This window comes from Capra hircus, chromosome 9 (assembly GCF_001704415.2).
Source record: "Capra hircus breed San Clemente chromosome 9, ASM170441v1, whole genome shotgun sequence".
In the NCBI taxonomy this organism is placed as follows: Eukaryota; Metazoa; Chordata; class Mammalia; order Artiodactyla; family Bovidae; genus Capra; species Capra hircus.
Genome location: NC_030816.1, coordinates 19,896,539 through 19,919,444, shown reverse-complemented (window position 1 = coordinate 19,919,444; position 22,906 = coordinate 19,896,539). Strand labels below are relative to the sequence as shown.

The 22,906-nt window shown below is 41.4% G+C and overlaps 1 protein-coding gene across 1 annotated transcript in view; it reads left to right on the top strand.

Moving 5' to 3' along the window:
• The window catches only part of SLC35F1 (solute carrier family 35 member F1), a 407,298-nt gene that overhangs the window by 308,084 nt on the left and 76,308 nt on the right, over positions 1–22,906 (top strand). Inside the window, exon 3 of the mRNA XM_018053020.1 lies at positions 14,159–14,286. Coding sequence (XP_017908509.1) covers positions 14,159–14,286 — 128 coding nt within the window. The remainder of the gene's footprint in view (positions 1–14,158; positions 14,287–22,906) is intronic.

The following is a 22,906-nucleotide window of genomic DNA, read 5'->3' as shown; positions in this document are numbered from 1 at the left end:
GAGAATGGAGGAAGGGTGCTTACTGGCCTGGTGCACTCAGAAGACCAGTGGGAAGGAACACTCTAAATGCCCTTTGACACTGTGCCTGTTCACGGTCAAGTTTCCCCCGAAGGGGTTAGCTGTGTTAGCATCTTCATGTCTCAGCCCAGTGAATACCCACAACCTTCAGGCAGCCTTCAGACAACCTCCATAACCTTCATGAAAGATGTTTCTGTTTCAGTTGAAGTCAGATCTAAAATAGACTGGGTTTGGTGGGTGTGGAGGATGATGACGCCACGTTTGGTCTTGACTATGATCCAGGATTTGAAAAGTGAAGAAAGCAAGGTTGATGGGACTACTTGAGTGAATTGTCTTCCAGATTTACACTAGGGATGCTAATTTTAGCCTATGCTTCCTACTTCAGATCCAGACTACTGGTTGGAAATCTGAGGAGTTTTCTTTTATTCACTTTTAAGCTCTTACTATTTCTTGGTGTCCTAGGAAGTCCCAATGGAAAGTGAAATCGCTCAGTCGTGTCTGACTCTTTGCGACCCCATGGACTGTAGCCTACCGGCTCCTCTGTCCATGGGATTTTCTGGGCAAAGGTACTGGAGTGGGTTGCCATTTCCTTCTCCAGAGGATCTTCCTGACCCAGGGATCGAACCCAGGTCTACCTGCATTGCAGGCAAATACTTAACCCTCTGAGCCACTAAGCTATTGCATAGCCTGTGATTTCTGGAACACATTCACAGACACTATTCTTTTTAACTCTTAGAGGTTTATGTTCACTGGATGGACACATATTCAAGAACAGAAACAGTTTTCAAGCAAGACAATTAGTATGGCATCATTAGGGTTTGTATTTGTTGTGGAGTTTTATAAAAAATATTATGTGGTAAAATTGACCTTTTCCTCAGAAGTATACATGTCTATGAATTTTAACATAGATTATTAGGTTTTATCAACATTGGCAGTGCATACAAGCTGATTCACTAGTGCCATAGTTGACACACAATTAAAATATGAATAAATTTGTGGAAAGGTAAAATCATCCTAAAATGTAATAGAAGATAATCAAGACAGAGGTTTCAGGTCCTATGGAATAGCTATATAATATATATATTTCAGGATTGGTTTGTCATAGACAGTCAATAAATATTTGTCAAGCAGACAATAAGGTATGTAGCAGGAAAAAAAAAGTATAAAATGGAGGCTTTGCTTTCCCTAAGTTTGATACTATCTCAGGACAGGAAAAATACACACTTGCAAAATTTAAACATATGAGAAATGATGTAAGTTCCCAAATCAATAGAACTATGCATAAGGCATGTAAGAATTCAGAGGAGAAGTCAAGGTGGGTGAAATTGGGGCTCTTTCTTTTAGAAGATAGGGTTTAGGACAAAGCTCCATGTGTCCATTAATAGCTCCTCCATTCCCTTGGTGTCAATAGATTTAGAACAGACATCAGAGAGCCATCCTGTCAGTTGGTTCTAGTCACCAGCTGACCAGGTAGTCGGCCCAGGAGGTTAAATGCCTCAGGGAAGAATAGGTCAGTTTATGTATTAGTTTAGATCAAGATTGCCAACATGTAATGGAAGCAATGACAAGCAGCACTGAAGTCTCTGGGAAGCATTTTAAAATGCAGATTCCTGGGTCCTACCCAGACCTGCTGAGTGAGGAGAATTACTGAGGTAGAACCCAGAAACTGGCAATTTTAAAAGCTTCCTAAGTGATTCTACTGTGCACTCAAGGTTAAGAGCCAGACTAGAAAAGCTGGTGGGGGGTATCTAGGAGGTAGAGATGGCAAAAATCCAATTTCATCAAGAAGTAAACATTTATATAATCTTAGAAACGACTGAGGGCTTCCCCGGTAGCTCAGTGGTAAAGAATCTGCCTGCACTGCAGGAGACTCAGGTTTGATCCCTAGGTCAGGAAGATCCCCTGGAGGAGGGCATGGCAACCCATTCCAGTATTCTTGCCTGGAGAATCCCATGGATTGAGGAACCTGGTAGGCTACAGTCCATAGGGCCGCAAAGCGTCGGACATGACTGAAGCAACAACTTAGCATGCACGCAGAAACAACTGAATCACTGGCTATCCCGTTTTGTTTTTTTTGCGTCCAAATATTTTAGCCTTGCCAAATGGCTTGTTCCAGACTTATGTCTGTGGTTAAGGATGGTGACATAGTCTGGAGCCTCCCTGCACTGTGACCTGAAATAACTGATTGATATCTGTGGCTCTGAATGTGTTTGCCAAACAACACAGGAGGCTTTGCTTGGTATGGACATTCGATTATTTTTTACCATTGTTTCCTCTCCTGGTTCTTGTTAGTCACGATTCAGATCATGCCGTCTCTTAAAACTGTGTCTGATGTTACTGCAGTCAGGGGGCTCCACGTTTACAGCATCTATCTGCCTGAACACAGCGCCCCGACCTTGAGAGACTTCTCCATCTGTAACTTGACAGAGGTTCCGTGGTTGGTATAGACGCTACATTGCACCAACAAAAGATTCCCTAGGAGGGCTTTTGGGGTCCAAACCAAGACAGACTTTGTCTGTAAAGGAAGCAACAAGGCCAGGGAACATCTTGGCCGATAGCACAAGGGTGTCACTGCCACAAACACAGAACGCAGGGAAATGAACAAGCTTAGCTACAAGCTATTAAGTGCTTGTCAGAACCTCAGCTGGGTGAGTCACGAAGTGTTCTTCCTGACCTCCGAGACTGAAATGAGGACATGAAAGAAGCAGAATTCCAACTTCTGCATTCTCTGACTGTCACAGAGGATAATACCACTTGCAACTCAAAGACGCTGTAAGGGGAATATGACTACACCAGTAACACGTTTTAAAGGGCTGCAGGCACAAAGACACCGTTGATAATCAGACATTTAGCCAGTGCTAGTCTACCAGTTAAACTCTCTCTTCACAGTGGAACTTCTCTTTATAACTTTCTTATTATGAAAATTTTCAAACGTATAGGAAAGTAGACAGAATAGTATAATGAACACCTATGAGCTAGTATATCAGCTTCAACAAATTTCAACTTATAGTCAGGCTTATTTTATCCTTAAATCCTGCCACTTCCCACTTCCTGTATGATTTCAAATTAAATCTCAGATACTATATCAGTTCATCTCTAACTATTTCAGTGTGTGTTTCCAAAAGATAAAAGTTTTCAAATAACATAAGCATGATATCATGATCATATTTAAAATTAACAGTAATTCCAAATATCCTGTCAGTGTTCACGTTTCTAATGGTCTAATAGATATACAATTTGTTTGCATCAGGATGCAAATAAGGTCTGCAGATTGCATGTGGTTGATATTTTTCTTGAGTTCTTTTGACCTACAGACTTCATTTTAATTGCAATTTATTTGTTTGAGAATCATGTGGCCCACACAGTCACTGCTTCTCAAACTATGATGCATATAAATTGCCTGGGCAATTGATCGAATGCTGATTCTGAGTCTCTGGCTGGCCTGAGAGTCTGCATTTGTGACATATTCTCAGTTGCTGCTGTCCCTGCCATCCTCCAAGCCAAACTGAGGAAACTCTCCTACAGTATATGCCACGGTATCAGTTCAGTTCAGTTTGCTCAGTCGTGTCTGACTCTTTGCGACTCCATAGACTGCAGCACACCAGACCTTCTTGTCCATCACCAACTCCCGGAGTTCACTCAACTCATGTCCATTGAGTTGGTGATGCCATCCAACCATCTCATCCTCTGTCGTCCCCTTCTCCTCCTGCCTTCAATATGGACTTTTGCTAATTGAATCTTTCTAGTGCAATTCAGGACAGAGGAGCCTGGCTATAGTCCATGGGGTCGCTAAGAGTCTGACACGACTGAGCGACTTCACTTTCACTTTTCACTTTCATGCACTGGAGAAGGAAATGGCAGCTCACTCCAGTGTTCTTGCCTGGAGAATCCCAGGGATGGGGGAGCCTGGTGGGCTGCTGTCTACGGGGTCACACAGAGTCAGACACAACTGAAGCGACTTAGCTTAGCTTAGAGAAATTCAACACATATGTTTTTAACTTTTTGTTTTGTATTGGGGTATAGCTGATTGACAATGTTGTGATAGTTTCAGGTGAAGAGTGAAGGGATTCAGCTGACGTATCCATGTATCCAAACTCCCTTCCCATCCAGGCTGCCACATAACACTGAGCAGAGTTCCATGTGCACACAGTAGGCCTTGTTGGTTATCCATTTTAAATATAGCAGTGTCAACACATACTTTTGTGACCTCTATATTTGAGAAATTGGTATAGTTAAATCCTGAGACTCGATCAGGTTTGGTTTCTTTTTTTTTTTTCTCCATAGATAGTGTTTTGTTCCTCTATCTGGAAGTACATAAAACATTCACTGCCTCTTTCTTTAAAATACCAGTAGCTTAACCTTCAAGGCATATATCCATTAGTTCATTAGAGAGTACAAAAATAATGGTATTCTAATTCTCTTATTTCCTCTTCATTAGCTAGAGTAATACCATAAAGAACAATCTCCCTTCATCTACTAAATATTAGCTCCCTAGTGGCATTGTTCATGTAAGAATCCTTGAGCAGAAAACTTGATTCTTTTCCTTTACCAATCTTCAAAATAATGAGTTGATTTACTACTATCTTCCAATAGTGACCAGTTAGTTTTTAAATTTGTTTGGTTGTGATTCTTGTTATTGCTGTTGCTTTTGGATTCTTTATGAACTCATGGATTTAAATGTATCTGATGCATTTCAATCCATTTCCATTATTTTTATATGAAAGACACTTCAAGTTGGCCTCTGAGTCCTTCTGACACAACTCAAGTAATTTTGATTGCTTCCTTGCTCTTTTGTATAAGGAAATGTTCCAGGTTTGACTTGTATTACATTTCCTGACCCAGATCTGCAATCGATCATTTCTCCAAGATTATTATTTCTTTTGATGGACACTTTTAAGATGACAATCTGGGTGCTATAGTGCTCATTTCCATTAGGTTAGTAGAGTGGAAATTCTTTAATTCCATTAATATACTCTTCAGTATTTTCAGATGGAAATATATTTCAAAATATATGTATGTGTATTCTATGTATTTTTAAAGTATACATTGCATACCATTATTGCATTGCTCAGAAGACACTGCCTGTTTTTACTGAACTTAATTTCAGAAAGATTATATAAATAAAAAACATTTCTGATTTGTTGCATTAAACATACCTTGTAAAAAAAGCATCTTTCTTAGAATAGTGAATGCTTTGCAATAAAAATCAGGACAGACTTTGGTGGACAAATTGCTTGAACTTCTTCAAAACCCGATTTCATGATCTGAAAAATAGCTTCTTCGTAAGGCTGTTAATAGCAAAACTGTCATTCACCGAGTATTTACTGGAAGCCAGAAACGTTACATACATTTTCTCATTTAATTGGTACAGCAACACTTTCAACTAAGTAGTGTTCTTCCCATTTTGTAAATGAGTAAACTTTCTCAAGGTGACACAGCCTGTTAAGTGACAGAGTCAGTGCTTTAACACAGGTCTCTCTGATGCCATGCTTTTAACCTAGAATAGAGCATGGCAGTTAAATGAGACAGTAAGTATATGGTGCCTCTGGCCTTGTCCTGACAAATGGTTTTCAATGAAAAATAAATGTCAGGTAGCAGAAGTGGCCTTGGTAGATCTGTGCTTGACATTTGGGATGGGAGATGGGAGTGCGGACAGGAAAGGGGAGGCCGCCAGCTTTCTGCTTAGCCAGGCTTCTGGCCCAGTGATGCTCCTCTTGCTGATTTCCCATGTTGGGTCTAACCTATGTGTCCACCATGACAGATGCTCTCATGTCAGAGCTCAAGGTCAGCTCTCAAGAGTTCAGCCTGACACCTTCTGTCATGCTGTCTTTTGAATACACTCAGCAAGTGGCAGGAGTCCGGAGGCAAGGCTGCTCTGGCCTCTCCCCCTCACATCGTGTGTCATTAGCCACTACACAGCTCTTTCTTCAAAACAAAATTCACAGAGCTGACAGATTCATCTGCTAATGTCGGGAGGCATCAGAGCCAATTACGGGAAACCTTCAGAAGGCAAATAGGGTCACTTTTCACAAAATGGGATGAAGAGAAGGAAAATAGTCTTGTCATTAAAAAGGACAAATACATTTTCCTCACTGCAGACTCGCCACAGGAAAATAGATTTATATTCGTCCATCATTGCATTATGACTGCTTTAAATAATTTCAAATCAGAGCATCCACTACCTCCCCTCCACCCCCATACACACAGCCAACCTATCATTAACCATTTAGAGCTGATGAACAGTATTTCCCATTGTGAGTGATGTCTTTATAATGATGGAAAATGTAGGTTGAAAGTGCAAAGTTGTAATACTTTTTCAGGAACACAACTAATCACATACATTGTTTAAAATCACCTGGAAAGGACACTTGTTTTAATTTGAATTCATACCTGAAGGGTTCTTCTGGGTTCTAGTTTTGTTGAGAAGTGCCAAATACTGTACTCGAGTTCTTGAGCAAGTGAGGGACAACTTTAGTTGTGTTTGAGGAAAACCTAGTGCAAAGTTTTAGGGGCACGGCCTCAACACTACGCTTACCTCACAACAGTGTGAGAGTTTAGTCCAAACGAGAAAGTTTAGAGTCCACACAAGAACACCCTCACAGTTGAGGCCAATTGCAAGTTCACAGATGGAACTGTGGTCCCCCAAACCACTGCCAGTTTCAGAAATTCACTAAGCCTCACAGGACTCCCGGAAGGCTATTACATTCATGGTTATAGTTATTGCAGGAAAAGATACAATTTAGAATCAACCAAGGGACAGAGTCCTAAAGAAGTGCCAAGTCCAGGGCTTCCGTGGTCTTGTGCCAATGGAGACAAGACATGTTACTTATCCAGCACCAGTGTGTGACGATATGGACAAAATCTCGCCCGTCATGGAAACTCACTGGAACCTCTGTGTTTGGGTTTTAATTGGAGCTCCAGTATGTAGGCATGATTGATTGCCCATTTGGCAGAGTCTCTAGCCCATTAGATCTGAGTCTCTAGTCACTAGGCATGACCCAAAGCCTTCTATATCCCTAGTATGGGACAATAGTATTGGTTCGTATTTGATCATACAACAACTGAACATCTTTAGTATTTTCAGGTTTCTCTTCCAGTGATCAATAGTGACTGTGTTTAGCTGTGCAAGTGGTTGTATGCTTTACAGTGTGTTCTAAGAATATTAAATGGATGCTCTAAATGTGTATCTAGTTTTTCAATTCTGAATGGACTTTGGGGAAATTGTTTGGATATCACACATTATTTTCCTTAAGAGGTAGAGCAACTTGTAACACCTAGATTTTAGTCAATAGAGTTTAATAGTCAGTGTGCACTTTTCATGTATGTGGTTTTAGATGTCCCGAACTTTCAGAAAAACTCTTTGTTTATCCATTTGTTGTAATAGCCTTTATGGTAAAATCTAAGTAGGCTTACTATCAATATACGGCACACTCATACTGCCTTATATTATTATGAAGAAGAAAATGTTAGCAATTGTGTTTTTTCTCCTATGACATATCAAGAACACAGGAATGTTTTCTATTTCAAAGGAGGTAGGGTATGTGTAGGAGAAGGCAATGGCACCCCACTGCAGTACTCTTGCCTGGAAAATCCCATGGACAGAGGAGCCTGGTAGGCTGCAGTCCATAGGGTCGCGAAGAGTCGGACACGACTGAGCAACTTCCCTTTCACTTTTCACTTTCATGCATTGGAGAAGGAAATGGCACCCCACTCCAGTGTTCTTGCCTGGATAATCCAAGGGACGGGGGAGCCTGGTGAGCTGCCGTCTATGGGGTCGCACAGAGTTGGACACGACTGAAGCGACTTAACAGCAGCAGTAGGGTATATGTATGCCACATAAAATTGTGTATCTTAGCATCATAAAAGATGACAGCTTCAAAAAAATAGAAAAAAAAAAGGTTTCTAAGATTTAAGAGCTCTGTTTCATGTTTAAAAGGGTAATAAACATAGAAAGATACATGTTGAGAAGGTGAGATTTTCATATCACCATGTGTACATGTTTTTGCATCAGAAAGGTTTGTGTTTGTAACTAGAGCTAGAATACTTTGTTTTATTCATTGATGCAAAAAGGTAACTTTGAAAAAAATAAAGTAAACTTACTGTCAAAAAACCTATCCTGTATACAGTCATTTTTACACACATGTGACTTTTAAAGTCACGGCCACCAGAACCTTATGTGATTATGTTTCATTTTTAGTTGCTTTGAGATATTTTCCCAAACCTTTGTTAGGCATTTCTGAAAAACAGCCAGATGATTGAGTAGATTTTAAGGGTGTTATTCAGATATCTTACCTTGATAACAAGGTCTTACATTGAGTAATAATTTGTTTAAATTACTCTGCTAGGCATAGTTGAGGATATGTGAAAAAGAGAAATAAGTGCGGGGAGAGCAGAGAACCTGGGGAAGCTTCACATGGGAGGGAGCGTTTAGCCTGGGACATGCAGACTAAGTGGGAGCTTGAGTGAGAGGGATGTGGAAAGAGTTAAGTGGGAACTGAGGCCGTGTCTCTTCTCCTCTCGGCTTTCTTTGAACCCTTTTGTGTGGTTTCCTCTTCTATGTTTTGCTTGTCACGGGCAGACAATGTGGCCACCGTGGAACACCTTGGAAACACCTCCTGAGAGACCCCCACCCTGGAAAGGCGGACTAGCGTCACAGGAAACTAAGTCAGGTCTAGTTCAAGGGAAGGGTATGTTCATACGGCCTCCATTCCCAGATCAAGTAGTGAGATCCAGAGGGCCACGACGAGGATCTGGCCCGGGGGAGAGGCATCAAGGTCAAGGACGAAGCCCTCAGCCTGCCTCTAGTCTGGACAAACAAGCATCATATGCTGGCTGCCATGTGATCCATCACAATCACAAGAGTAAGAGACAGAGGATGTACGGCCAAAGCCTTAATGAGGCATGAAGAGAGTTCAGTTCCCTGGGCTTCCTCCATGCAGTCTCCATCACACTTGCTGAGCACGTGTGTGGTGTGTGACTGGTCAAGGATTCAGGGATTCCAGGACCCCATTGCTTGCTAGCTCATCTTGTGCACATACCTGGCATTAGATATTAGCTTAAATATGACTCTCACACTGCTTTTAATCTACAGCGCCCTATTAAATTTTTGTGACAGTCCCCATTTTACAATAGAGGAATGAAGGTTCAGAGCCATTAACCAACTTATACTACTAATGTACATCAGAGGCCAAACCAAGGTCTGTTTGCTATTAAGCTAAAGCAGTAAAGGATGGCCTTCTATGCTCTTCTTAATCTCACTCTCTGGCTCTAATAATAAAAATGAGTGAAACTATACAAAACAATTTTAAATATTCATTATTTGTCTTTTTTATAGTCCATCCCTACCCTCGGATTCACAGTATGAGGTGCAGTTGGTTACAGTTCTTTTTGTGAACCATTTCCATTTCCTTATTATTAGCACATTTACTTGGTTCACTTTTCTGAGGAAAGAGAATGGTTCTGAATTCTACATCCTAATACTAAATTTCAGCTTTTAAAGGTGAGTAATTAAAACTTCCATCGTCAGTCGTCCTTTTTTCCAAATTCACTGATGAATATTTAACCTCGTCCCTTGGAGTTCTGGTAAAGGAAGATGGCACTGTGGCTTCAAGCCGTGAGCCAAGGAGGGGTTCATTCAAGCAGGGGTCTCTCCCCCTGTGCAGGGGCCTCTCCCCCTGTGCAGGGGCTTCACTCTTGCTGTGGACCCTCTGTGCAGTGAGTGCTGAGTTCTGTTCTTGCAGAAAAACACCTTGCTGGATCACACCACCCATGAAAGCCCTTAATGAAAACGCAGCCCCGAGAATAATGAAGCTTCTTGTTCCCTTTGCTGAATTTACCTCGAGTGCTGTCTCTCAGTCCTTTGATTCTCTGCTCAGACCACCACTGGGGGTGAGCAAGAGTCCTATGAATCAAGACCCTTCTGTTTTCCAGTCGTTGCGGTGAATGCGGTAGTTCTTTGCACAGGGCTTTCCTCTTCCTTCATTCAGCATTTCTTAACCACCACCACGCTCTCCCCTCTCGATGTGCGACCACTGTTATTTTGCCCGAGGCGTCAACTAGCAGGACAGTATATAACAGTAATTTTTATCATTAGACTTTGTTAAGTCATCAATTTAAAGCCTTATTTTGCATTTCACAAGGGAAGCTGTCGTGCATTTGGACAGGGAGGCATCAACATTTTGGTACTGAACTGGTGGTGTTGGGACATTCAGGGGTGGACCCAGGGCTGGGCCGCTGGGCACCGGCAACGCCAGGGGGCGCCATGCACGTCGGCTTCAAGGTGATGGGCACTTCCCTGGAGTTGGCCACGGGTCCCCCTGCAGGAGAGTTTGGATAAAGTCATGATAGCTCCGTTAATGAGAAATGAATGACTCCTGGGGACAGTGCCATAATTAAAAACCAGTGAGGCAAAACAGTGCAGTACCAATGAGTATGAAACCTAATGCCAGATTGTCATGAGTTCAAATTCCGGTTCATCGGTGTGAATTTTCTGGCAAATGACTTAACTCCTCCAGGTCCCAGATTTGTCATCTGTAAATAAAGTTAATAGAAATACCTACCATACAGGGTTATTATAAGGATTAAGTAAAGTAATATTTGTAAAGCACATAGACACTGGCTGATACATAGTATCATTTAAGTATTTGTTATAAAAATGAAAAAAAAAACACATTGATCATTCTGTTGATGCTTAGTGAAATAAGGTATGACGCACATGACTAAGATTGTTTAATAATTTCTCTGTCTATTCTCAATTATTGCCATAATTATTGTTGCCAGAATGCTACATTACTTGGAGGGTACCTTTAACCGTGTTTTACACATTTGTGAACACTTGCATACTCCACAATTCTTTAAAAAGAGAATGAAAACAAAATTAAACTCTTAAGCCAATTATAGAGATACATATGTACAAGGATGTTCTTTAGAGAAAAATTGGAAGCAACTTAGATGTCTATCAGTGGGAAACTGGGTAAATTGTGGCATATTTATAAAATGTGATTATATATCATTATTACATATGATTTATATATGTCATATATATTATATATGATTATATAATATTTGAAAGGTATTACATTTATTCTCTACATATAAGATAAGGATATATTTCTAGAAAAATGTTGTTTAAAGAGCCCTAGAAAGATGACATGTAGAGTACATGTAATAAACTTTCACTTAAATACATACATATGTAGGGCTTTCCCGAAGCTCAACAGTAAGGAATCCAACTGTCAGTGCAGGAGACACAGGTTGGATCCCTGGTCCAGGAAGAGCCCACACGCAGCGGAGCAGCGAACCCTGTGCGCTGCAGCTGTTGAGCCTGTTCTCTGAAGCCCGGGAGCCGCAACTGGAGAAGGCGCCACGGTGAGAAGCCCACGCATCGCGAGTGGAGAGTGGCACCTACTCGCTGCAGCTAGAGGAAAGTCTGGCCAGCAACGAGACCCAGCACAGCCAAAACTAAACGCAGAAAATTATTTAAGAAATGCATGCGCGTGTAGAAGATGTATAACAGAAACATGAACATGAAGGATACGCAACACTATCAAGATGGAAATTCAAGAGAGGAGGGAAGGGAAGGGAATCTGGCAGGAGCACAAAGGGGATTTCAGTTTCATCGTTTCAGCATTTCCTTTGTCAAAAAAGAAATTCTGAAACGTACATGGCAACATTTAACACTGATTAAATCAAGTTGAAGATTACCTTATCATATTATTCTCTGTGCTTTTTATTTATATTTGAACATGCTGATAATAAAATAATAACAGAACCCATTTAAATGCCAAATTATAATTCTACAGTTTCCACCCATAGATTATGTTACTGCTCCTAGTTAATTTTTTAAAATTCTTTTTTCTTCAAAATGTTAACATACTACCAATTGTGCTAGTGTTTTTATGGATGGCCCCGTTTCATGAGGTTTAGAAAGCACTTTGGCACAAAGGCTCTTAAGAATATATCTTCATTATTCTAGAAAGAATTTTAATGACCTATCGTTCATCAGTGTTAATGACAGTCATGTAGATAAATCCCTAAGCAGTCCTTTTAAGGGTTGCATTTTTTGCTCAGCCAACAATAAAAAGTGCTTTCTTGACTTCTTGGATAATTTTGCTAAGCAAGCATGTTGTACATTTTCAGGTACTCAAATGAAACAATTGGGAGCATTTGTTTAGTGTTTTACTTGCAAACTTCTTCAACAGAACAGCAAGAAACGAATCATCCCTTTGAATCTTTATCACTTTGAATATGTATTGATTTGTGAAACAAACAGCGCCGTGACCTAGATTTTCAATGTCACATATTGAAATGTGCCTGGTGTGCTCTGAGTTTAGCAATTCCCTGTTCATCTTATAAATTAACTGGGACAATGACTTGTGACCTTAAAATTGCAGCTTTGTGGTTCAATATGCCATTGACCTTTTTATGTCCTATCTATGGAGTATTAATGTGTAAAATGGTCACCAAATTAATTTATGTCAGCTGTTGTCTACATTCAAACTAGAAGACAATTTTCATTGTCTGGAGCATGAATGTTTATAGTATACATATTTTAAAAATTAAAAATTTCAATTTCAATGTTAACATTGCTGAGATTATTGAACGTGAAATGTGTTCATAGATACTGTATTATTTATTGACTACTCACCATGCATGGTTGGGTCTTAGAGTGGTGACCGAGACACTGCCACTGTCTTCAAATTATTAATAATCTAATGAGTAACAGAGTCAAGAAAACAGACTATTATCATACAGAGAGATAATACTGTATCAGTGGCATAAGAAAGACTGTTAAAGGAACCCACAGCAAGGAAACCCAACTGAGTCTTGGAAGATCAAAGTGAGAGATCTAGGAAGGCTTCCTGGTGATAGAGTCTAGGCTGCTTCTTCATTTGAAGGCTGGCATAAGAATAGTCCATGTAGGGGAGTTCACACGTGGAAAAGCAAGAGAAAGCATGTTGTTGTTGTTGAGCAGCTAAGTCAGGTCCAACTCTTTTGCGACCTCATGGACTGTAGCCTGCCAGGCTCCTCTGTCCCAGGTAAGAATACAGGAGCAGGTAGTCATTTCTTTCTGCAGGGCGTGTTCCCAATCCAGGGATTGAACCTGCATCTCCTGCACTGCCAGGCAGATTTTCTACCACTAAGCCACCAAAGAAGTCAAAGAGAAAGCATACTGTGGGCCAAATAGTCAGATTGTTTCTTGGATATCAAGAATCACCATTCACTCAGGGGTTTTGCGTATTCCACATCTTCTAAGAATACCTCACAAGTTGGCCCCAGAAAGCTATAATTATTAATAACATGTTGCCCTACTTTAAGAAAAGTTATGTTTCAGGCCTGAAATATGTAAGAATAAGGATGATGAACTAAGCAGCTCAAAGTCTGTTTTGACGCCACCAGCTTAAGCAAGATATGAAGACTGCAGTTGCTGGCAGTATTGAAGCCAAGGCCCATGGCACTCTTTTTGTCCATGAGTGACCCCCAGCTTCCTCTGTCTTTCCATCACCCACACACCACCTGAATGCAAGGTTCAGAGCTGAGCAAGCCCTCCTCGTAGCATCCTGGAGCCTGACTACAGGCTGCAGTGGAGCACAGGCTTTTCTCCACTTGACCACCTCTTTCTGTTTTGGTCTAGTTTACCACAATCCAGACATTTAGGATGATTTGGATTTCACGTGTTTATGCAGCCTTTCTGAACACTTTTCCTTTTCATTTTATTTCACCTAATTTTTTTTTCAAATGTTCATGAGAAAATTAGTTCACATCATGAACTAAAAACCTGTCTTGTTCTGGAATAGGCACTAATTTGAAGGGCTGAAGTCTACCCTAAAGTCTAGTAAACTAAGTAAAAACATTCTATGACATGCTCATGTATTTGTTTAATTAAATGTTTGATAAGGTATGGTAAAAATATATATATATACTACTATATTGCTTTTTTTGTTGCTCAGATGCTAAGTCATGTCCAACTCTTTGCGACCCCATGGACTGCAGCATGCCAGGCTTCCCTGCCCTTCACCGCCTCCCAGAGTTGCTCAAACTCAACGTCCATTGAGTCGGTGACGCCATCCAACCATCCTCTAAATATAGTTTCTCAGTGTGTTCAGAACATAATCCATTTCTTTTCAACTTTGTAATGCAGGAGAAGAAAACCTCCTGGCAATTTTACGACGAAGATGGTGGAAATACATGATCCTGGGACTGATAGACTTGGAAGCAAACTATCTGGTGGTCAAGGCTTACCAGTACACGACTCTGACCAGCATCCAGGTACCACGGCTCTTTTTTCTTCTTTTCTTCCGTATCATCTTATAGATGTAGTTTGCTTTCAGTTTAGTCACTTGGGAATCTGAATACTAGTCTGTAGATTTTGCAATGAGAAGGAAATCAAATGTATAAAAATTAAACTTTATTTCTGTGTTCTTTTAATTTGTCTTAATTCACGTGTTATTGGACATCTCTTTCTTCTTTGATTTTAGTATACCACAAAAACTATTGTTACCCATTAAGGGAGAGGTGAGCTAGATGGGTGCTGGGAAAACAGCCACAGTGCTCCAAACCCAGCCTAGGTCCCACCCACCCCCAGAAGCCCCACAATGACAACACATCCCTCTGTCTCTGTCTCGTACGCTCCCAGCACTTCATTTTAAAGCTCTGTCTTCATAGTCTGACTTACCTAAGAATGCTGTTTGTCTGTTTCCACCTATTCCACCAAGCTGTGAGCTCTTTCACAGCAAGAAGGATATCTTCTTCATCTTTGAATCTCTAGTACCTCATATGCAACCCAGCACATAATACACTCAAAACTATTTAAAGAACTTAATTAAAATGCATTGATTTCCAGTGTTTTGGGGCATAGAAATTCCCAGCCTTTCTCTACCCACATGTGGAGGGCTCTGGAATGTCTATACTGGTATACATAGTGGGAGAAGAAAGAGGGACACTGGCTTCATGGTGGAGCTGGGCCCACTAGTGCAGAATGGAAACTTACAAATTGGCTTGGGGAGCATGAAAAGGAAACATCTCCCTTTGGAAATCCAGTTGACCTTTATTTTCTTTTGTTAAGCATTGAAAATTCACAACCAATTACTGGTTGCTTATTTCTGTGGGGATTTATACAAATGTTTTTTGCAGTTTCCTTTCGTCAACAGTGACAAGGTCTTTAGCAACGTTCCCCTTGTCCTCAAGTGTTTTGTTCAACCCATGTTATGCACAACCATCGATCCATCCAACACCTCTCTCAAATTAACTGTCTCACACACCGTTTAATGCTGCATTCTATAAAAAGTTTAACTCTGCAGAAAGGCAGAAAAATAATAATGCTACCTATGTATGTTTTTCTTCATTATAACTTAGTGAACAAGGGATGGGAAAAGTGAAAAAGCAAGTTGAATCTAACAATTTTAGAACCATTTTGCTTCCTACAAAAAAAAAAAATTTAAATAATAATAAATGGTCAAAAGAAAAGGCGTTTGCTCTTGGGATCATGTTGGTACTGTTGTTTTGTATTTCAAAAGCTTAGGGGCAGGAAACCTGAGGAATATGATTGGAGAATAATTATTCCAGTTTGATTCATTCGATCACTTCAAAAATAAGTACTGAATATTTCTGTGTTCAAGTCAGTGTATTAGGGAGGGAACACTTGTGAGCAAAAGAACAAAATAGATACTTTCTGTATTCTCATGGAGCTTCCAGCAAATGGGAAAGGCAGCTTTTGGTCAAATAACCAAGTGAATGGATATATCATCTCAACAGTTAAGAATCCGCCTGCCATGCAGGAGACGTGGGTTCAATCCCTGGGTTAGGAAGATCCCCTGGAGAAGGAAATGGCAACCCACTCCAGTATTCTTGCCTGGAAAATCCCATGGACAGAGAAGCCTGGCGGGCTACAGTCCATAGGGTCACAAAAGAGTTTGATACCTTAGCGACTAAACAGCAACTCATCATTATAGTCAGGGATAAAGGTTTTAAAAAAGAAAGCAACGCAGTTCTACAAGGACATTTGTCAGAATGGCCTGATCTAAACTGGAAAGTTGGGAAGGTTTTTTTCTAAGGGATTGCTGATGGAGTGAGATTTGTGAGAGAAGTGGAAGATTAGCTGGGAAAGAAAGAAATCCAAGCAAAGAAGATAGCATGCCCAAGGCTCTGTCGGGGGAAGGACCATGGTGAGGATGAGGTTGTGAGCAAGGGCTTGTGACTGGGCGAAGAGACTGAAGCAAAGAGTGGTAAACAGAATGGGCTGGGGAGGGAGGCGGGGGCCAGCTTCTGCAAGTCTTGACAGCCAGCACAAAGGTTTGAGTCCATAAGCGAAGTGCCGTGGGAAGCCACATTTGAGTTTTAAAGGCAGTCAGGCTGTGGTGCAGAGAACAGACTGAAGCAATAGGTGCTGACAAGGGAATAAAGGAAGACAGAGCTAGAAAGTTAAGTTGGGGTCATACAAGAGGAGGTCGTTAATGCCAGGATGAAGTCTGGCTTAATTTTGTAAGTAAGAGAGCCATGAAATTTTCTGAGGAAAGAGATGATAGAAAGTGACCCCACCGCCATTTTTATAGGCACTTCTGCTTCTACAGGGCAGTCCTCATTACTAGCTGGCAGAACACCAAATACTTTTGTTTTCTGACTCTCTTAGAAACAGTGATGAAGAGCCTCTCCATGTTTTATCCCCCTGCCCTTTCAGTTCATCCACCAAATTTAGGATTAAATGTCACAAGCAATTGATACATGAAACATGAGAGGAAAATACATATTTCTGAAATGATTATAAACTCATAGGGAACTGTAAAACTGCATAGGATTCTTTGAACTGTTCAGACAGCTTTTCCTCAATAGTGACATTTTGTATGACTTTCATATAATGTCAAAACCAGGATATTGACATTGGTACAATACTGTTAACTAGACTACAGACCTGATTCAGTTTTCATTTATTTTCCTTCACTCGTGTGTGTGTGCGTGTGTGTGTGTTAGTCACTCAGTCGTGTCCAACTCTTTGTGACTCCATGGACTGCAGCCCACCAGGCTCCTCTGTAGTTGTACCCAGTTAGATCCACGTGTAGGTTTGTGTAACCACTATCACAGTCAGAATACAGAACTGTTCCATTACCACAAAAGAAATCCCTCATGCAACCCCTGTGAAGTGATACCCATTCGACCAGCCTCGTCCCTATCCCTAGCGACCACTACTCTATTTGCCACCTATATGATTTTGTGAACTGGAGAATATGCATAAAATGAAATGATATGGTATTTAACCTTTTTGCTGTCATTGTTAAGTCATGCCCAACTCTTTGTGACCCAACTCTTTGTGACCCTAATGGACCGTAGCACACCAGGCTCCCCTGTCCTTTACTATCTCCTGGAGTTTGCTCAGATTCATGTCCAATAAGTCAGTGATGCTGTCTAACAACCTCATCCTCTATTGCCCTCTTCTCCTCTTGTCCTCAATCTTTCCCAGCATCAGAGTCTTTTTCAGCGAGTCAGCTCTTTGTATCAGGTGGTCAAAGTATTGGAGCTTCAGCTTCAGCATCTGTCTTTCCTTTCCAGTGAATGTTCAGGGTTGATTTCCTTTAGAATTGACTGGTTTGCTCTCCTTGCAGTCTGAGGGACTCTAAAGAGTTTTCTCCAGCACCACAATTAGAAAGCATCAGTTCTTCAGCTCTCAGCCTTCTTTATGATCCAGCTCTCACATCCCTACATGACTACTGGAAAAACCGTAGTTTTGACTATACAGACCTTTGTCGGTAAAGTGATCTCTTTACTTTTTAGTATACTGTCTAGGTTTGTCATAGCTTTCCTTCCAAGGAGCAAGATCTTTTAATTCATGGCTGCAGTTACCATCTGCAATGGTTTTGGAGCCCAATAAAGTAAAATCTATCTATGCTTCCACTTTTTCTCCTTTATTTGCGATGAAGTGATGGAACTGGATGTCATGATTCTAGTTTTTTAACCTTTGGAGATTGGCATTTTTCACTAAGCATAATGTCCTGTTGTTGTTCAGTCACTACATCATGTCTGACTCTTTGTGACCCCATGGGCTGCAGCACGCCAGGCTTTCCTGTCCCTCCCCATCTCCCAGAGTTTGCCCAAGTTAGTGTCCATTGAATCAGTGATGCCATCCAGCCATCTAATCTTCTGTCACACTCTCCTCCTCCTGCCTTCAGTCTTTCCCAGCATCAGGATTTGTTTGTTTTTCCAGTGAGTCAGTTTTTCACATCAGGTGATCAAGGTATAGATGCTTCAGCTTTAGCATCAGTCCTTCCAATGAGTATCAGGGTTGATTTCCTTTAGGATTCACTGGTTTGGTCTCCATGCTGTCCGAGGGACTCTCAAGAGTCTTCTCCAGCACTACAGTTTGAAAGCATAAATTCTTTGGCACTCTGCCTTCCTTATGGTCCAACAATCTATAATGCCCTTAAGTCCATCAGAATTATTGCATATATCCATAGTTTGAGTAGTATTCCATGGTATAAATATATCAGAGTTTGTTTGACCATCACCTGTTGAAGGACTGATAAATTGTTTCCAACTTTGGGATTTTACATTGAAAGCTAGTAAGACATTCATATGCAGGTTTTATATTAATACAAGATCTCATTTCTCTGGGATAAGTGCTCAAAAGTTCAATTTCTGAATCATGTTGGAAATGACTGTTTGGTTTTAGAAACAGTTAAACAACTGTCCAGAGTGGCTGCACCCTTTCACACTCATAGCAGTGTATATCAGAGGTCCAATTCTTCCTGCCCTCACTAGCATTTAATATTATCATTATTTTTTATCTTAGTCATTCTAAGAGATATGCAGTGATACTTCATTGTGCTTTTAATTTGCAGTTCCCTAATGGCTAATAATGTCAAACATCTTTTGGGAAAAAAAAATTTTAACTTTGCCTTCATAGTAAGAAGATAAAGAAAGCTAACAATGGCAAGAGATAACATTTACTCAGGAAAAAAGATGATGAAAGATGGACATTGAAGTGAAGAAATCGAGCTGTTTTCTTTATTAGAAAGTCAAACGAGAAATGGTAACACCATCATATTGGATTTATAAAGGTTTTAGTCTAAAGACACATTTGTGGATTTGTATCTCTTGACTTGTAGAGAAGGAATAGATTGTGTCTGTGACTTTGAGACAGATTAGCAATGACATTTGGATAAATTCTAAGAGCTGTGCTATTTTTATAACTGTGCTATATGAACCATTTCAGTAGAAATACCAGCTTTACAACTTCTCACCCAAAGATGATTCATCTTTCTTCAGCCGTGTAGTACTAAAATGCAAACAGATGAAACTAGTATATCTGTGAAATAAGAAAAAAGAAGGTCTCCTCAAACATAATAGTTTGGTAATTAAAATTAACTCACATGGGAAACAGTCTCCATTTCTCTTGCTAACCATGCTGAGAAGGCTGCATCTCTGACACAACCTTTCCTTCACACAGTGCATGTGTCCAAGCTCTTCCCATTTTTAAGCAGTTTTCCAAGAGCAAAGAATAAGAAAGAAATCCTTCTAGTCCTGATTATTTTCCTCCTGCCCCAATCCTCTCCTTGGGTATGTTTTTGCTGCTTCTGCTGCTAAGTTGCTTCGGTTGTGTCCAACTCTGTGGGACCCCATAGGTGGCAGCCCACCAGGCTCCCCCGTCCCTGGGATTCTCCAGGCAAGAACACTGGAGTGGGTTGCCATTTCCTTCTCCAATGCAGGAAAGTGAAAAGTGAAAGTGAAGTCACTCAGTCATGTCCTACTCTCAGCGACCCCATGGACTGCAGCCTTCCCGGCTCCTCCGTCCATGGGATTCTCCAGGCAAGAGTACTTAGCAGAGGTTACTGCAGAATGAAAGCCAGCTTCTCCAGTGTGCAGTGTGATACACTGGTCAGCGTGCACTGACCCTAGGACTCATTGTGCAAGGCATAAACATGCAACCTACAAGTGCTGCATACACAACATACTACACTATACTCATGCAACAGTTTTTTACGGAAGCAATGGCTTTTTGTAACTCTCAGTTCTTTCTAGGTCCACTCTTTGTGAATTTTCAGTAGGCTCAGAATTAAGCTGTGTATGAGAGAGAGGCTGGGTAGTTTGTACCTTCTTGTGTCTCTCTAGAGTCTAAAGTTTAAGCCAAATGAATAGACTTGACAACAGATTCCTTTATTGATTAAAAAAAATGCCAACACTGTGGCTAGATGCTGGGGACACAGACACTGATCAGACCTGAGCCGTAGCGTGGGATGATAGATGGCTATGTTAACGATTAGAATGGAATGTGGCAGTATGGTAGGAAAAATATGCCTTCAGCTCAGTGCAGACCCAGAAGAGAGGTACTTGTCACCCCTGAGATTTATATAATGGTGGTCCTATAGTCAAGAAGTTGTGACACATGAGAGAAAGTCACTAAGTAGACTTTTTATTTGTAGCCAACCTGAATTTCCACCTCCGTGGATGAGCAGAGAGAAAACACACCTGTGCATATTAGAAACATGTCCCGTGGGCTTGAATTTACGATTATGAGCTCAGCTTTTAAGACTGTATTTCCTTCTTTATCCTCACTGTTTCTACCTGTCCCCGATGCAGGAGTATGGCAGTTTAATGAGCTATTTTAAAGTGCATTTAAAGGCAAAGCATTCAAAAGCAACATTCTTACCCCCAAAGGGAACATGATACTCTGACTCTCAGATTTCTTAGACCCGGACTTCCTATTTTCATGATTGTGAAAATAACTTAAATATGTAGCAGTCTAAATCTAAACATTTGATTGGTTGTGGCACAGTTTTTGATCAGCCTTTTGTCCTAATGTCGGGGAGAGCCCCTTGTACATTATTGAAGGGCATGCTATAACTACCTTCTTCAGTATTTAGTTCCATATGATGTCCATCCCTAAACCTGTCTTTAAATGTGTTCTTTAAAACTACCTTCTAACGAAGGGAGCTTTCATACTCCACCTCCACTGACCCTGGTCGAGTGGGCTGGTACCCTGATGCCATCAGGTAATTCCATCGGCAAGTAAGTAGAGCATCTCTCTCCCTTCCTCCCACTTCATGCCACAACAGCCAGGCTCGCAGTGAAACATGCATTTGATCCTCTCTTGACTCTACTTCTTCATCTTCCTTATTGTAACTGTCACTTTCTACTTTGTTTGGTAGTTGGTCACATATTATATTTCCTTTCTCCTTCAAGTCTGTAAGGTCCTTGAGGTGAGACCTGTGTACCTGATATACAATAGGTGCTGAAAAAAAATGTCTAATGTATTGAATAAATGTGGAAACAGTTCATCTTTGTCTTCTTCACAAGATCATGTACATATAGATGTCAAAAATCCATGAAATATTTGAATAAAAAGGTTAAAGAATGAAAGGATTAATTTCTAAAGACCAGCTTTTGGGCCAGGCTGCACAAGTCACCTTTAATAGTTTTATCATCAGGAAGTGCATTTATTCTATGCTCCGGGGATGTAAAGATGATGATGAAACTGCCCTAGCTCTCAAGAAGCTCAAGTGTTGCGGGTGCAGATTCACTCATGCTCTGCTGAGATGTTCAAAGTAATTGTGCGCGCATTGTGTGCTGTCCGCTTCAGTCATGTCCGACTCTTTGTGACCCTATGCACTGTAGCCTACCAGGCTCTTCTGTCCATGGGATTCTCCAGGTAAGAATACTGGAGTGGGTTGTTGTTGCTCCTCCAGGGGATCTTCCCGACCCAGGGATCAAACTCGTGTCTCTTATATCTCCTGCATTGGCAGGTAAGTTCTCTAATCTTCACAGTGAACCTTCTGTAAGCATCCTCGGGGTAGCTAAATAGCAGTGGATGGAGGGAAAATTCTGGTTAGATGTAAAACTTGCCAATTTCTTCCAGTTTAAAAACTTGGTTTGGATATTTTAGTTGCTTTTGGGCAAACGCTCAGGCTTTTAGAATTCCTCTCTCCCTTATGCATTTCTGAGAAGGCACGTGGGTCTCTAGGGTGACCTTTGGCCTCTTGTTGGTCCTTTGACCGCGGTCCACCCTTGGGCAGTCGGCCGGTTGTTGAGTGTGCACTTGCTGGGTTGGATGTGGGTCTGTGGCTCAGTTCTGTGCCTTGCCTTCTGCTGGCCTCTGTTGCTCTCTCCCCCATTCTTGAGCCTCCCCTGATTCTCTCTGATGCTGTGCACGTCCAGGTATCTGGCTGTGAATGTGTCTGGTCTCCAGCCATGGGGGTTCCTGCCACATAGAACCCCCTGTTCCACCCCAGGTCAGCCAGCCTGCACCTCTTTGCAGAGCACTCTGACTTCTGGCAAAACAGGGGTTGAGAAGGGTGCTGGGGAGCCAGGGTTTTCTACCCATGACATTCCACCTCTGCTTATTCTTGATGTGGCCTCTTCAAGTTGGTGTGGTGCTGCCCTAAAGGAAACTGATGCTTCACTTTCAGCTTCCTTTCAAACTGTCTAGCATTGTCTCTCCCCGCTGGGCCTTCTGTTTGGAGAGGGGCCCTCTGGGCACAGGTGATTCAGCACCCGTTTCTCCTCTGTCAATTTCTTTTCCTCTGGCCATGCCCACAGGTGGGAAGGGCAAGTGCTCCCTCCCTCATTTGCTCTAGCATGGACTTCATCTCACACCCTCCTTCTGGGACACCTGCCCTCCTGGCTCAGCCCTAAGAGAGGAAACAGCAACCTTCCACATTCTGGAGAAAACTCTGGTGGAGTTGGTAGTATGGATTCTTGATAGGTTGGAGGGAGATTATAGAATTTTGAACCCCTTCTCCTTCCACACACCTGACTCTCTAGACCCTTCCTTGCTAAAGGCATCAGGAGGATTTGTTCTGTGTTTAAAAGCTTGGCAGTGACCTCCTGCATGCTGTGTGCTCAGTCATGTCAGACTTTTTGCAACCCCATGGTCTGTAGCCTGCCAGGCTCCTCTGTCCATGGG